The 16,124-nt window shown below is 41.5% G+C and overlaps 1 protein-coding gene across 1 annotated transcript; it reads right to left on the reverse strand.

The window, feature by feature from the left end:
• Positions 1 to 738: 738 nt before the first annotated feature.
• On the reverse strand, positions 739 to 1,785 carry LOC145670033 (uncharacterized). The gene has a single exon (XM_081738377.1). It carries the CDS (start codon positions 1,783 to 1,785, stop codon positions 739 to 741), a length of 1,047 nt encoding a protein of 348 aa, XP_081594503.1.
• Positions 1,786 to 16,124: the final 14,339 nt, after the last annotated feature.

A 16,124-nucleotide genomic window follows, 5' to 3' on the forward strand; every position in this document is an offset into this window, starting at 1 on the left:
ATAGTAAAGGAGACAGGGCTGACCCTTGTGGTACTCCAGAGAATAGAAAGATAGGATGTGACAAACTGCCTCGTACTGAGATATAGGTGATACGATTTGTAATGAAATGGTAAATAAGACGAATGTAGGAGATAGGAAGCTGAAATTGCAGAAGTTTGTATATGAGCCCATGGTGCCAGACTTTATCGAATGCTTTCTCCAAGTCAAATAATACTAAACAGGAAGGATGAGCTGAATTATAATGCTGAGTAATGAGCGTTGTGAGTCGAAGTAGTTGATCATGTATAGAGAAGGCTGGCCGAAAACCTGCTTGTGTGACTGGAAGTAGTAAATATGTAAATATGTAATCGTTTAACCAGGATACGTTCCAGGATCTTACTGAATGTGGAAGTGAGTTGTATAGGTCTATAGGATGCAACATTCTGGGGGGGTTTATGTGGTTTAGGAAACATTAGCGTCTTAGATGTTTTCCAAGCTAAAGGAAAGAAGCCAGTGCGCAATATGAATGTATAGATATTTGCAAGTAGAAGTAATAGTGAAATAGGACATTCCTTGATGTGTCGATACGTCACGTTATCTAGGCCAGGTGCAGTATTTCTTTTATTATGGAAAACTTGAGATATTTCTTGAGTGGTGATTGGGGCGGACACAGCAATATTAGGGGGTAAAATATGAGTAGTATTTGGTTGGAGTTGTGGTGATGAAATATTGAGTCTGTCTGCGGGATGAGGTGCTTTCTCACTTTGGCGGTGTGAAAATTCCTTGTAGGTGATCTGCAAAAGCATTCGCTATATCGCTATCGGTACTAACAGGTGTGTCACCGAATAAAATAGGATAGGGTGTAGTAGAGAATTTGCCGCACAGTGCATTGAAGCGAGCCCAGAATTTAGTAGGATGTGATGTTTCAGACAGAGTGTTGCACGTTTTCACCCAGCATCGGAGCTTATAAGCTTTGATGTAATTGTGCACTGTACGTTGAAGTTGTTTGTGACGTCGGAGTGCTTCTGGGTTGCGAGTGTGGAGATAGTCTCGATAGAGCTGACGGGAACGTTTGATCATGGAGAGATATTGTGGCGGAAGTTTAGGCTGATATGGAACGGATTGTGTTGTTGGAATATACAAGTTGCTGGCTTCCTGAATTGCGGATGTAATGCGATCGACAGTCTGGTATAATTCGTCACTTGTGGCGGGTTCTGTTAGATTACTGGTAAGATCTGAAATATGCGATCGATATTCATCCCATTTAGCTTTATCGTAGCGCAAGCTCACTCGAACTGGTAAAGAGGAACGGGTTGTAGCTGAGTATGGTTTGTAGACAAGCTTGATGGGTGCATGATCACTACCAAGAAGATCAAGAATTTCTACAGTGCAATGTGAAACAAGATTTGAGGAGGCAATGACTATGTCAGGCTTGGTGTTTGAGATTGGGCGTGTAGCTTGTGGAAGATCTAGAATTATTCCTGTAGTGTGGGTCGTTATGAAGTTAATGAAATTTATCCGGTCACCATTGCTGCGGCTGTGCATATTGAAATCGGCCATAATGATGTATCTATTGAAAGTATTGGAAATATATTGAACGAACTGCTGAGGCAAAGGATGATTTGGTCTGATGTATACAGTTGCGAGGGTGATTACGACATTTTTGAAATAAACTGTGGCAAGAAGATGTTCGGGAAGAGCTGGTGTAGTATACTGATGCTGGCGATAAGGAATGTGAGGGGAAATTCCTATGGCTACTCCCCCATTGGCTCGAAGTGCAGGTACGGGATTTGAAGAATGTAACATGGTATATCGTGGTAAACGGCAAGTTCGAGAGTTTGTAAGAAAAGTTTCATTGAGTAAGAAACATGTAACATGTTCCTCAAGAAGAAGCTGTTCAAATAAAACTTTGTGTTTTGGTAGTGATCGGATGTTCAGAAAGAGAAAAGTGAGAGCCATGACGTTAAACAAGTGAACTAGCATGGGATTTATGAAAATGAACAGTATTGCCAGAATAGGTTGCAGTAAAATTAACATGGAAAGTGGTTCTTGCTGCAAGAATGATTTGTTGTAAGATATGAGGCCGAATGAAGGGATGGATGTTTTGCAAAGCTAGCGTTAGAAACGTCAAGAGCTGATCTAATGATACTGGAGCGTCAATCGGATGCGGATTGGTTTGAGCTGGTGCCGGTGGTCGCAAAGGAACAACGAGCTCGGGATGATCCTGAATAGGGTACGGCTTAGCCTTACACTTGTAGCTGTAGGCCGGATGTTGCTCGTTACAAGTGGCGCATTTTGGTGGCAATTGCAAGTTATTACAAGTCCGGGTATCATGTGGACCAGCACAGTAGCCACATTTACTTGAACTTTTACAGTCTGACGTATGATGGGAATTGTAGACCTGGCAACGTTCACAGCGGACTGGCATAGGAACTGGTGTTCGTGATGGTTCTACTCTGTGCTTGTGATTGTAAATGTATGCACCTGATGCTAGTAACTCATCAATAGTGTCTTGATGGTTTGTAAGCACACGGACCATATAGGTAGGCCCTTTATCATTTCGAATGCGTATTACTTTCGTAATGGTGTGGCCCTCTAGCTTAAGCTCCTCTTGGACCTCTTCATCTGTATAAGATGGATCAATTCCCCGAATAACGACAGATAGCAATGGTAAGCGTTGCGGTGGTGGAGGCTGCTTACGTGTAGAGGAATTGAGTGATTGAATTTTCGCATTTGGACCGAAAGTGTCAATAGGCACTTTGTTTTTTATTGTGGTAAGGAGAGTTGGGTCCGGAGTTTTTAGGATGATGCCATTCCTCGTATGAACGATTTCTGAAATAGCTGCTCGAGGGAGGTACTTGCGTAGTTGTATGGCAACAAACTTCGCATTGCTGAATTTTACGTTGAAATTAGTCAATAACATGGAATGAACTGAAGGTGGAGTGGATCCGTCAGAATGATTTGAAGATGGACTTATGTCCATTGGAACTTGGTTTAGAGATGAATTAGAAGCGAGATGTTGCTTCTTCGGAGGTGGAGATTGTTGCAGACGTTCGGCATAACTGTCTGAATGTTCTGATGGATGTGGCGATCTGCTGCGGACAGAACCAGAAGAGATGACGGAAGTTGCAGAGGCAACTGAGGCTTGAGAACCTCGCCGCTGCTGAGATTTACTAATAATAGAAGAAGTGTGACTCGGATCCTTGCGGGTTCTGCCCTTCGGTGTGCTCTAGGATGGTCCAGGTAGAAATTGAGGTAACCCTGTATGTTTGCCTTTCATCGTTTTGCCTGATCCTAGCCGTGGGTCCGCCATCGAAAATCCGCCCCTGGGCTGATGCCCAAATGTAAATACGAAGATGTGTGTCTATAAATGTGTGATGAACGATTTGATGATAAAAGATAGAATGATGATGATAGCTTCACCCTCCAGCACTGAAAAGCGCTGTCAATCCCAATGAGAGCGTATGCGTGCTCAAGTAAATCGAAAAACCAAAGAAATAGCAAGTTCGTCAACTTAGAATCAAGTACGTCTCTTTACCTCCGTGGAGGATTATAATCAATTCGACGGTTGTTTTCTCAACTCCAAAGAGGCAAGTAATGCAACCGTATATACGAAGATCGCGACTAAAATAAACCAATGGGGATGGAATAACTAAGGGACTTGGTTATTTTTCTCCGCCAGCTACGGATACCCTATTTTTTTTACCTGGTTAGAGATTCCAGGTGGCCAGTTCGCCATTATACATTTTTTTGCTAGCCGAGGCTAGCGCCCGCACAAAGGGTTACGCCCTTTATTCGGGATGAGGGAGTGAAGGAATTTGGGTATGTTACAGAGCATGGAGGTGGTTAATAGAGGGTTTTCTTTAGTTATTTATCTTTATTTCAATAAATCCAAAACAACAATGGTCATTATGGCCTTTTAGCCATAATCATTAGGAGTGGAAAGTGAGCCAGGATTTGAGTACAATTATTACGATATATTGATATACCATACATATTAATATATACAATACAAAGTAATATGTGCATGAGCGATACTATAGAGAATGACGATCATGTGATGAGATGAGAGTGAGGTGCTATTGACGATACAACACTAGGGAAATGTTAGTCGGACGAATGCAGGTTATCTTCTTATCCAGGGGCTGCTCTGGATATAATGGAGACATGGGGAGCCCTGTTAGTACGGAAGGATTACTGTGCAACATAAGATGGAAGAATGTAAGGTGAGTGCAAGTCTGTGATGTAATCTTCGATGAGGGGTAGAAATGGACTATTGGGCGGGAGAGTGTAATGGTAAAGAGTGAATAATATAGATAACGGTGTATGGCGTAAGAGAGCAGAGGTCTTGCGAAAAGTAGCATCACGATGCATGGTGTCGAATAGCATAGGATGGTGTGTCTGGAATCGCTTCGTTATATAGCGAAGTCGCAAGTCTTCAAGGTGGTATAGAAGGTTGGCGAAGGGAGTTCGAGCATATAGGTCATGTGTAGGACTAGGAAGCCTTATACGGTAAGCAAGACGTAGGACATGGCGTTCTAAAATGAGTAAGCGTTTGTAAAAGGAAATTGGTGCATCTACCCAAGCTGTATACCCATACGTCAAGACGGGACGCATGAAGACTTTATATGTGTTTAAGACGGTTGTTGCTTGGAGACCCCAAGTGGTACCTATGAGGCGGCGGAGGAGGTTAAGGCGGTTTGTAGCTTTGGTTGTAATGCGTTTAAGATGAGCATTCCATTTCAGTTGTGAATCGAAGGTTAGGCCGAGATATGTAACTGTTTTACTTGTAGATATAGGTGAATTATCGACTTGGATGTGGAGCCTGGTGGGGTTACGATGGATACGGCTGCGAGTACGTGGAGGAAGAAAAACAATTGCCTGAGTTTTATCTGCATTGATTTTGAGACGCCAGTGTTCACACCAGGAGTAGAAAGAATTTATGGCCTGTTGAAGAGTATGATTGAGCTGAGAAATGGTGGTACCAGTGGCTAGGAATGCTGTGTCATCAGCGTATTGGAAGAGAATAACATTTGAGGGAAGGCGAGGGAAGTCCGCCACGCATAAGAGATAGAGTAAAGGTGAAAGGGCGGAACCTTGTGGAACACCGGAATTGATGAAGACAGGATGCGAGAGATGATTGTTAATGGAGACATATGTCAAGCGGCAAAACAGGAAGTGAAAGATGAAGCGAATATAGCAATAGGGAAGGCGAAAGAAAGAAAGTTTATGGAGGAGGCCTATGTGCCAAACTTTGTCGAATGCTTTTTCTAAATCAAAGAGCACAAGACAAGAAGGTTTCGAGAGATTGTAATGATTAGTGATATGTGTAGTGAGACGAAGAAGTTGATCATTAATACTAAAGGATGGTCTAAAGCCTGCTTGATGAATGGGGATGGAGTCATGAGTAGTGAGATGAATATGAAGGCGGGAGACTAGTATCCGTTCAAGGATTTTGCTGAACACTAGAGTAAGTTGGATAGGGCGGTAGGATGAAACAGATGATGCTGTCTTACCGGGTTTCAGAAACATTAAGGTTTTAGAAGTCTTCCAGTCGGCAGGAATAAATCCTGTGCGGAGAACAAAAGTGAAAATTAGGGAGAGTAAATAAAGAAGAGCATAAGGACCCTCTTTAATATGTCGATAGGTGATAGTATCAATTCCAGGGGCTGCATTGCGTTTACGAGCAATGGTATTCTGAATTTCAGCAACTGTGATGGGAACAGTGAGAGGTGAATTGGGTGGGAGAGTGTGATTGAGATTAGGTTGCAAGGCAGGGGCGTGAAAATTAAGATGATCAGCAGGATGGAGACGATTCGGTGTGACAGGTGGGAGTGGGGTGAAAACATCCTGAAGATAATGTGCAAATGAATTGGCTTTCTCGGTATCAGTAAGGATAGGAGTGTTATTCTCAAGTAATGGATAAGTAGTGCTAGAAGATTTACCAGTTAGTCGATTAAAGCGCTTCCAGAATTTTGTGGGATGCGTGTTTTCTGCTAAGTTATTGCAGGTTTTGATCCAGGTTCGTTTCTTGTACGCTACAATGTAATTATGAACAGTTCGTTGGTACTGACGAGATAAACGAAGCGATTCCAGATTACCGGTACGTTTATAGTCCCTATAGAATTGTCGCGAGCGACGAATCAGAGCCAAATATTGAGGCGGTAATGTCGGTTTGTATGGATGAAGAGACGTCTGCGGTATATATTTAGAGGGGGCTTGATGGATGCTTTGGGTGATCGTGTGGAGAGTGTCGTATAGATCTTGTTCAGTGGTGGGAGCAGGGATGTTTTCTAAGTGAGTGGTGAGATAAGATCGATAGTTCGGCCAATCTGCCCTGTCGTAACGAGGTATGAGTCTGGGATGTATGGCGGAAGGAACTAGATGATGCTGGCCGTGTGGAGTAATGGTAAGTGTTACGGGCACGTGGTCGCTGCCCATGGGGTCAAGAACATCCACTTGTATCTGGGAGAGTAAGCTGGATAAAGTAATAACGACGTCGGGTGTAGTGTTACTGATAGGTTGGGTGGGTTTTGGAAGTTGATGGATAAAGCCAGTAGTATGGGTTTGGATATATGTGCGAAAGTCAGATTTTTGTCTGTCAGAGCGACTGTGGAAATTGATGTCAGCCATGATAACATAGTTGCGAAAGGAGTTGGAAATAAACTGAAAGAACTGCAAAGGAATGGGATGTCCAGGTCGGATGTAGATGGTGGCTACGGTTACATAACATTGTTGAAAATATAAGGTACTGATGAGGTGTTCGGGCAAAGATTGTATCCCAGAGCTATGGAGTCTATGGGGAATTGTAGGAGAGAATCCGATAGCTACGCCACCGTTGGCACGGCGTGAGGGCGTAAGGCAGTCGTGACGGAGTAGATGGTATGATGGTACTTTGCAAAGTGAGGCAGAAGTAAGATAGGTTTCATTCAGTAAGAAGCAATTAACATGTTCTTCCAAAAGTAGTTGTTCAAACAAAGGTTTATGTTTAGCTAAAGAGCGAATATTTAAAAACAAAAACTTAATGGCCATGATCAGCGTGATGAACAGTAGATGTAGCAAGGCGTTAAACGGCAGTTTCATAAGGAATTGAGTGAAAATGAACATAGTTGCCAGAGTACGTACCAGTGAAATTAATATGGAAGATGCTTTTGGCAGCGAGATGAATTTGCTGAAGGATATGTTGTCTGAGGAACGGATGGATGTTTTGAAGAGAGACTGTAAGAAATGTGAGGAATTGATTGATCGTGACTGGTTCAGAAGCTGAAGCTGGAGCAGGGGTAATGTCTGGCGATTCATGTGTACGGATAGGCACAGTGAGTTCAGGTTTCAGAGGTTCTGCTCCCGGCTTCGCCTTACATTTATAGCTATAGGTAGGATGCTGAGCGTTACAAGTCGAGCATTTAGGAGGGTTGTTGAGATTCGTGCAGGCCTTCGTTGCATGAGGTCCTGTACAGAAGCCGCACTTTAGTTGATTTTTACACTCAGATGTAGAATGGGAGTTATACGACTGACAGCGCTCGCATCGAACAGGCAGAGGTGGCGAGGAGCGAGAGGGTTCAACTCGATGACGTTTTAAATAAATATAAGCACCGTCGCTATGAAGATTGTCTATGGTGTCTTGGGAATTCGTAAGAACCCGCACGATATAAGTAGAACCAGTAGCGTTCTTAATACGGATGCACTTTAGAACGGAATGTCCCTCCAGCTGCAGTTCTTTGGTAATTTCCTCATCGCTGAATTGAGGGTCCACACCGCGTATGACTACAGAAAGTGCCGGTGGTTTACGACGAGGCGGAGGTTGCTTGACTTGTTTGGAAGTTAGCTTCTTAAGATCTGCTGATGGTCCAAAAATTTCATAAGAATAAGTGTTACGTATGGTAGAGGCTAGATTTGGATCTGGCGAGCGTATAATGATACCATTCTTGGTATGGATGAGTTGTTTGATGTTAGTTCGAGGAACGTATTTCAAAATTCGTAAATATAGCTGACGAAGATCCTGATATGTAGCAGCATAGTTCGTGAGAAGGAAGTCATAAATTGGTGGTTTATTAGAGGTCTTAAGCGGCGGGAAGTCTGCGTCCATGAGTTCATTAGAAGAAGAGGAGGATTCACTCAATGTGTGAGGACGTTTTGAAGCTTGCTTGATTTGGTCAGTATTAATAGGAGCGGATGCATTGGATGGCAAATTTGAAGTTCCTGTAAAACTTGAATTGACTTCATGCCGATCCTTCCCCTTATCCCCTTTCGCTGATGGAATAGAGGGGCCCTGAACAACTTGGTGCGGTAGTCCGGGATGCCCTGGACCTGGTCCAGGATCCATTACGCAAGCTTAAAAGCCGCCAGATGTAGTAGGTAAGGTAAGGTTATATGAAGACCACCCGTTCGGATAGAGGTCTAGGTGGGCCTGAAGACGCTTGGCAACTGCGTAGGTATCAGCTGAGGTGGGCTTGATGAGTCTCTCAGCGGTTGCACACAGTATGAAGCTTCTTCGACCAGGAAGTTTGAAAGGATTCTCAAAAGACAACTGTTCTGACGTTTGGTACGTCACAGTTGATACGGTCGATATTGCTATCGACCCAGAAGATGCGCCATCATACGTTTTTTTTTGGTACGGGAATAGGGTAACATTGAAATTTTTATTCATCTAATTGCTTTATCCTTATAAAATAAGTTCCTACTCCCAGACATTAGAGGGTTACGCCCTCTCTTTGGCCTAGGTTACAATACGTATTGGTGTTGCTAATACAAGTACAATAGATGGTCTAAGTGCAATTTGGTTACACGGGGAGTTAATCATCATTTTATTCAGGTTCTATTTTATTTGATCATGGTAAAAAAGAAAAGTAGAAGAAGTAAATGAAAAGAGGAACATGAAGTGCACTGTCTCAACACAACACAGATGTGATAGTGTACCAGGTGAATGCTATGTTCTGTCCAACTTTGGACGTGATGAAGACCAACGGTGCCCTGGTAAGACATAAGGTTGTTATTGTGCAGAGGATGAAGGGGCTATGTAATGAGGAACGACGGATGATGAAAAAGCTGCAACTGCGTCTAAATCCGGATGATCAGGAGGTAGGGTATAGCGGTAAAGTGCAAAGAGTAGCGACAAAGGTGTATCCTGTAATTTGCGAGGTGGATTGAACGGGATGTCTGCTTGCATTGTGGTGAGGAGTAACGGATGCCGGGACTCGAATCGGTTAGTAATATACTTCGTCCGTAAAGCTTCAAGATGGAACACAAGATGTGGAAAAGGCATAATGTCGTAAAGATCTTGAGTAGGACTAGGAAGTTTTATTCTGTAGGCTATTCGTATGGCATGTCGTTCTAGTATCTTCAGTTTTTCATAATGACGCTGGAGTGCGGCTATCCATGCAGTGAATCCGTAGGTCAGGACTGATCGTAAGAAAACTTTGTAGGAATTAAGGATGGTATTTGCTCGTGGTCCCCAAGTAGTACCCGTGAGGCGTTTGATAAGGTTAATCCTGTTATATGCTTTCTGTATTACATTCTGAAGGTGAGGGCGCCAAGTGAGGTGGTGGTCAAAAATAATTCCCAGATACGTTACATGTTTAGCTGGATGAACCCGCATGTTATCTACTTGGATATTCAGTAGTGAAGGATTTCGATGTACCCGTGATCTGCGTTTTGGGTGAAAGACTATTGCTTGTGTTTTATCTGGGTTGAGTTTCAGACGCCACTTCGTACACCAGGTGAGAAAAGTTTGAATTGCTGCATTAATTTCAGTACTTATACGGTGAATAGTCCGGCCTAATGTAAGAAATGCAGTGTCGTCTGCATACTGAAAGATATGTGTGTTTGGTGGCAATGGTGGCATATCTGCTACATATAGAAGATACAGCAAAGGTGATAAGGCAGACCCTTGTGGTACTCCAGAAAGAATAAATATCGGGTGCGAGAGAGTGTCATTAAGAGCAACATAAGCAATACGGTTGTGAAGAAAATTATAGATAAACCTGATATATGATATGGGAAGTGTCAGACGGATAAGTTTATATATGAGAGCTGCATGCCATACCTTATCGAATGCCTTTTCTAGGTCGAAGAGCACTAGACAAGATGGAAATTGTGTATTAAACTGATTGGTAATAATATTAGACAGACGAAGTAACTGATCATTGATACTAAAACCGGGGCGGAAACCAGCTTGATGCAGAGGGATTATATTATGTTCTGTTAGATAAGAATGAAGGCGTCGAACAAGTATTCTTTCAAGAATTTTGCAATACACAGAAGTAAGTTGAATGGGCCGGTAAGAAGAAACAGTATTTGGTGGTTTGTGTGGTTTTAGGAACATCAGTGTTTTGGAAGTCTTCCACTCACAAGGAACAAAGCCTGTCCGCAGGGTGAATGTATAAATGAGAGAAAGAAGGCAAAGCAGCTGATAAGGCGCTTCTTTAATATGGCGATAAGTGATCCCATCGAAACCAGGTGCAGTATTTTTCTTGTTCTGGACAGTTCGAGTTATATCCGTTACTGTAATTGGTTTTGTAAGAGCAGTCTTGTGCGGGAAAGTATGAGAGATGTCAGGTTGAAGACAAAAGGTGTCAAAATTAATTTTCTCAACCGGATGAACACGCTGAGAGTATGCAGGTGGTAATGGGGAAAAGATTCCCTGGAGATACGTTGCAAAAGCGTCGGCTTTATCCTTGTCACCTTGTAGTGGGGAATCTTTATCTATTAACGGATATGAAGTACGAGTGGATTGTCCTGTGAGCTGATGGAAGCGCTTCCAGTATTGTGTTGGATGAGCTGTTTCGGCTAAGGAATTACAGGCTTTTATCCAGTTGCGTAATTTATAAGCTTTAAGGTAATTGGAGACGGTGCGTTGAAGTTGACGATGATGACGAAGAGCTTCTTCGTTTCTGGTATGGATATATTCTTTGTAAAGGGCTCTGGAACGTCGTATGAGAGGTAAGTATTGCGGAGGTAACGGAGGACGGCTTGGAGAAGTAAGCTTGGTAGTAGGGATGTGTTTATTCCCGGTATTTTGAAGTGCTGTGTTGATAGTATCTAGTGTAGTATAAAGTGCTTCTTCGGTTTCTGGACTAGGAGTTTCCGCCAACGCAGTAGCTATATCAGTTCTATAAGCTTCCCAGTTTGCTTTATCGAAACGCAGGATACGTCGAGCAGTATGACTGGATAGGGTTTGAGAAGATTTTAAACATGTGATTGTTAACTTGATTGGTAAATGATCGCTACCCAGATTCCCCAGAACTGTAACATTACAGCGATTATGAAGGGAGGCAGAGGTAATCACAATGTCTGGGGTGGTTCCATCATACGTCAGTCAGTCAGTCAGTCTGTTTATAGCTAGTCATAATGACTAGCACCCTTTTAGAGGGTTACGCCCTCTCTTAGGGAAGAGTGTTACGTAAATAGAAGATTTAAGGGATTTTGTGACGGTCTCAGAGAAGTTCTTTATTATAATAATTGCTAAGGTCTTAAGAATCCATCATACGCTCTCAAAACTGCGAATAACATACAAGGTCTCCCATAGCAGCATGAGATTTTGTACATCTAACCCAAATATGTACAAAATAAATTAAATTGTCATAAAAAATTAAAAACTGTAACATAGTCTATTAATTACAAATGTTTTCTTTTGCAATGCTATGCAAATATTTGCCTTAGTGTGAACGACTGTCAACTTCACCGACAGATACTTCTTCTGCCATCTATGGGCCATTTTAGTATTAATATGTTTATTCAAACAACTTTTAGATTACCCATTTAAAGTAAGCATCTTTTTTTTGAAGAAGAAACAATTTTACAATGGGTATTTCCGAGTGTTTCGTAAGTGAAAAATTTGGTACAGAAAAAACACACAGAGTTACTTCTTTGGCATTAGTCGAGCAGACAGTTCTATCGAATTTCGACACGTTACTTATATTTTCAGGTTAGGTTAGAACTTTATTTTGTGCCGGTGCTGTGCCATCAGTTGTAGCTCAGAATACTTAATAAATGAAAGCAACGAAATAATGCACACCACGGTACTTAACTGAGAAATTGTGGTTGAATTTAAATAAAATTCAAATGTTTCTAATTTGAAAAATGACTAGTTGTGGAAACAGGTGAGAAAGAGAAAGGATGTAAAGAAATAGGAATGAGCACTAGCCTGATAATTCCAACGAGGTTGGCGCGTCCTGGTCATCTGGAACGGTGAAGGGTTTGCCGTGGAGGAACCTGGATGTTCTGTAACAGCCATCAACTGGAACTCAATCCTGCTGGAGTACTAGGGGCGTCGAACTCTCTCTCTCTCTCTCTCTGATACGTCTCTGCGATAATATTCTTCTTCACCTTCATTCCACTACTCTGCTGACGAACTCAAAAGTGTCTGCAGCGATGAACCGGCAGAATGATTTTCTTTATACATGGAGTCGGTCGTCCTCCAATGGTGGGATCTGCTTGTCTCCGATGATCCTGCACCTTCCTCAACTTCGTGGCGAATATCCCCTTTGTTGATGTGTCCTCCGTGGTTTTGTTCGGCTGAAGAATTATGACTAACGAGTTCAATGAATGGGGAAGTATCAGGCTATGCTTGAAGGTATGCGGAAAGGCAATGAGGAAACTAGTCGAGTTTATTAACAAATATGTGTTTACAGAGACTGTTTGGGAATGTACAATCTTAATCAAAGTTTTCTTCCGATGAATTTTCAAGAGTTCATGATTCTGTCGTTCATAATGCAATTTAATAAATTAATTGAATTTAGCGTATCAAGTTAAGAGTGTACACAATTATCTCATGGTCACTTCACATCTAATACACAGTTACTCCACAATATTCCTTTTAGCAGTGCATGCACTATCGAGGAGTTTCATTACTAGTTGCAGTTTGCCTTCAGGAGAGCTCAGCATAAATACAGTGTGGACGTAGGCAGTACCGGATTTACGTATAAGCTAAACAACCTATAGCGTAGGACCCCACTGTCTTGGAGGCCCAAAAAACATTAAGGACAAAACTGGCTGTAATAATTTCTAAATAATAAGAGAGAGCAGATAAGATAACACAACGATATTTTGTATTATTATGCACTAGGCTCTTATGTAGCAAGTAATGAGGGCCTCGCTTGTAGTAGGGCCCTGTTTCCCAGCGTCACTTATAATGGGGCCCCCCTTTTCCAATATGTGCTTGAAATGAGGTTCCTGTTTCTTAGCCGCTTGTAATGGAGCTCCTGTTTCAGAGGCCCGGTTGTAATGCAGGTCCTGTTTTCGAGCTCTGCTTATAATGGGGCCAGGTTTCCCAGTTCCGCTCATAATGGGGCACCGTTATTCAGCCCTGCATGTAACGGGGCACCGTTCCCCAGCCAGGCTTTTAATGGGGCTCTTGTTTCAGATTTCCTGCTTTTAATGGAGAAATTATTTCCCAGCCATTATTTAGCTATTTTAATAAGATTTCTCAGTATACATATTATGGTACCTTGTGCTTGTATGTTGATAGAACTCTACTGCTACTCGTTGGAATACGACCAGAAATTGGATTCATTAAGAAGAAGACATGAAACGATAAGCTGGCGAAATAATAGTAAAATATCAAAAAATTACTACCCTAAGCGGTGATACTTCTTTATATAGCAAAATTATAGGTAAGTTTTATTTCTCCGTATATATTAGATTTAGTGTCAAGAAGTATTTTCATAATATTCAGAGTTACTGTCGTTGCCACTCATTTTCAAAGTGAGTGTCAATAATGGTTCACTAAAGGAAAGAAGAAGAGCATGAATCATTCGTTTTAGTCATCTGAGTCGTTCGTTTTTATAGCATATTAAAAGCACACTATATTTTATGTATTGTTGTGTTCAGAACTGCACAAGTTAATATGCAGTAGTCTGAATATGTTAGGCATATCGGCACTGGTTACTACGTAGCAAGGTAAAGTGCCTAAATCTTTTCACGTCAAAGTAAAAAGAAGCTACGTATAATATTTGGGTTAACTTTACAATGCCAGCTTCAACTGATATACTCACTCAGAAATAAGAAATTACATTATATTAATTTTATGACAATGGGCCAAAACTTACCTAACCTTAAGCTAACCCGTTCTCTCCCCTCCCCTACTTATCCCTATCTTACCCTACCCTACCCTACCCTTCTCTACTATACCCTTTTAAAGCGGTGCCCAGCTGGATCGTGTATTGTACATTTTACCCTAATATTTAAAGGTTTTGTAAGCATTTTAACTCAACAGTGATCTTTTTCAACTATATTTTGATTTTTTTTAGCGAATTTGCGTCGTACTACATCTCTTGTTATCTCTAGAGATTGCATTTCATTTTGGCTTCAAAGTCTGGATTGTTTACAGGGAGACACTAGGAAACATGGTATCACGAAGAAAATTCATGGGCACAATCTCGTGCAGAGAAGACTATGCATGAAGCAGCTCCAATCATCTCCAAGAATGAAGCAGTGGCTATAGCAAATCCGGCACCAGAAAATACTAGGAAGCGGAGGGAATGTCAAGTAAGAAAATTCAAATGCCGTGGTGGCTCAGTGGTAGGGCGTTTACCTCTGGTTCATGGTGTCTTTGGTACGACCCCAACTTGTGCCAAGTGAACTTTGTGTGGACAAACACCATGTGCGTAGGTTTTCCCTGGGTTCTCTCGTTTGCACCCACTTTCTTCATTTCATCATTTTCTTAAATACTCATCATCACCTCGTTTAGCCTATCCGGAATAATTGTGGGGCATAAATCTTAAAGATTCCATTTTAAAAATGTGTTGGATATCTTACGATAAAAAGATCTGCTTGAAAATAGACGGCATTTCTCTGCTCGTTAACTGCTAGGTAGCCATGTGTCAGGTGTCACTGAAGCTTGATTTACAGCATCTCCAGCTACAAATGATCGAAAGGGAACATTTCTTTGGATTTCTCCACAAACATGGCATTCACCATATACCTGGCAACTCTGAAAAAATGTGTGTCTTTGCAGAGTAATAAACTATCCTGGCAGTTTTCAGAGGGCAACAACTATACCCTCTCTTCCCCGCGTCCTCACCCAAAACTTCTTGTTTGAAAGAGACATTACTTTAGTAGCCCACTGTACAGATAGTATTAAACAAAGTTAGCGAAAGACATTATCTCCATAATTCTATTTGCCAATTACACACTTCTCTACTTTCCTCTTCCTGTTCTTACACTTATTTTTCTATTTACATATAAGGTTATTTTGGCACTTAGTTCCTTCGTTTCCACCCAAACTTTCTCTTTATTTTCAAATTCCCATAAGAATAATCAGTTTACGTAGCCTAAAGGAGTTTATCAATGTATAAGGACAACATTTGCTCTTTTTGTTTCTGTCGAAGAGTTAACCTATTTGATTTAATTACCAAAATCCGTCTACACACTTTAAATTCTTGATCGTCATTCATACTTGGGAACAGAGGCATAAAATACCCATTTAGCTTCCACCAAAAAGAAAGGATCTAAAAAAATGGCTAGTGCAAAGCTGGCCGTTTTCTTTGAGTGTTAGACCGAACAAGGGGTACACCTTTTCTTCGGGGGGAGCATGAGGGGAAAGCAATGGGATAGATAATAAAAGGTGAGGGCTAAGTGATTTATATTTTATTTTTGTTTCCAGTTCATTTTATTTTGGGGTTTTGCATTTATTCATGTAGTTGGGTTTTCATATTCTTTATTTCGTTATCAGGACATCCATTTCATAGACCGTACTATGCAAATATGGGGGCATTATTTAGGTATCTATAAGTTGAGAGAAGTTGAAACTAGGAAATGAGATGATAGATGAATGCAGTGCAATTGGAAAGGCAAAACACAATGAAGATGTTAGTATAGACAAATGCAGGGTTAGATTCTGTTCTGTGCAAACTCGGAACTAATGGGCACAGATGAGCCTCTGGAACCACAATGATGAGTACTAGTGCAAAGATGGATAAATGTTCCGTGATAAGTGGTGAGGGTGGTAAATGGCAAAATCTTGTTTAGTAGGATCGTTGTCAACAAGGGTGTTGGAGACATTCTGAGAAGATGATGAAGAGGGATATCAAGATATTGAGAAGGTGTGTCTAGCAGGATGTCTATATGGATGGCGTAAAGAATTAGGGGATTTCCTGATTGAATGACTTTGGTTATGTATTTGGAGCGTGTTTGCTCTAGATGTTGAA

Source organism: Thermobia domestica, chromosome 14, assembly GCF_964235325.1.
Source record: "Thermobia domestica chromosome 14, izTheDome1.hap1.1, whole genome shotgun sequence".
In the NCBI taxonomy this organism is placed as follows: Eukaryota; Metazoa; Arthropoda; class Insecta; order Zygentoma; family Lepismatidae; genus Thermobia; species Thermobia domestica.

Bases quoted from the DNA above. Each gene is read 5' to 3' on its own strand.
- LOC145670033 (XM_081738377.1), bottom strand. From the start codon at position 1,785: ATGTTACATTCTTCAAATCCCGTACCTGCACTTCGAGCCAATGGGGGA.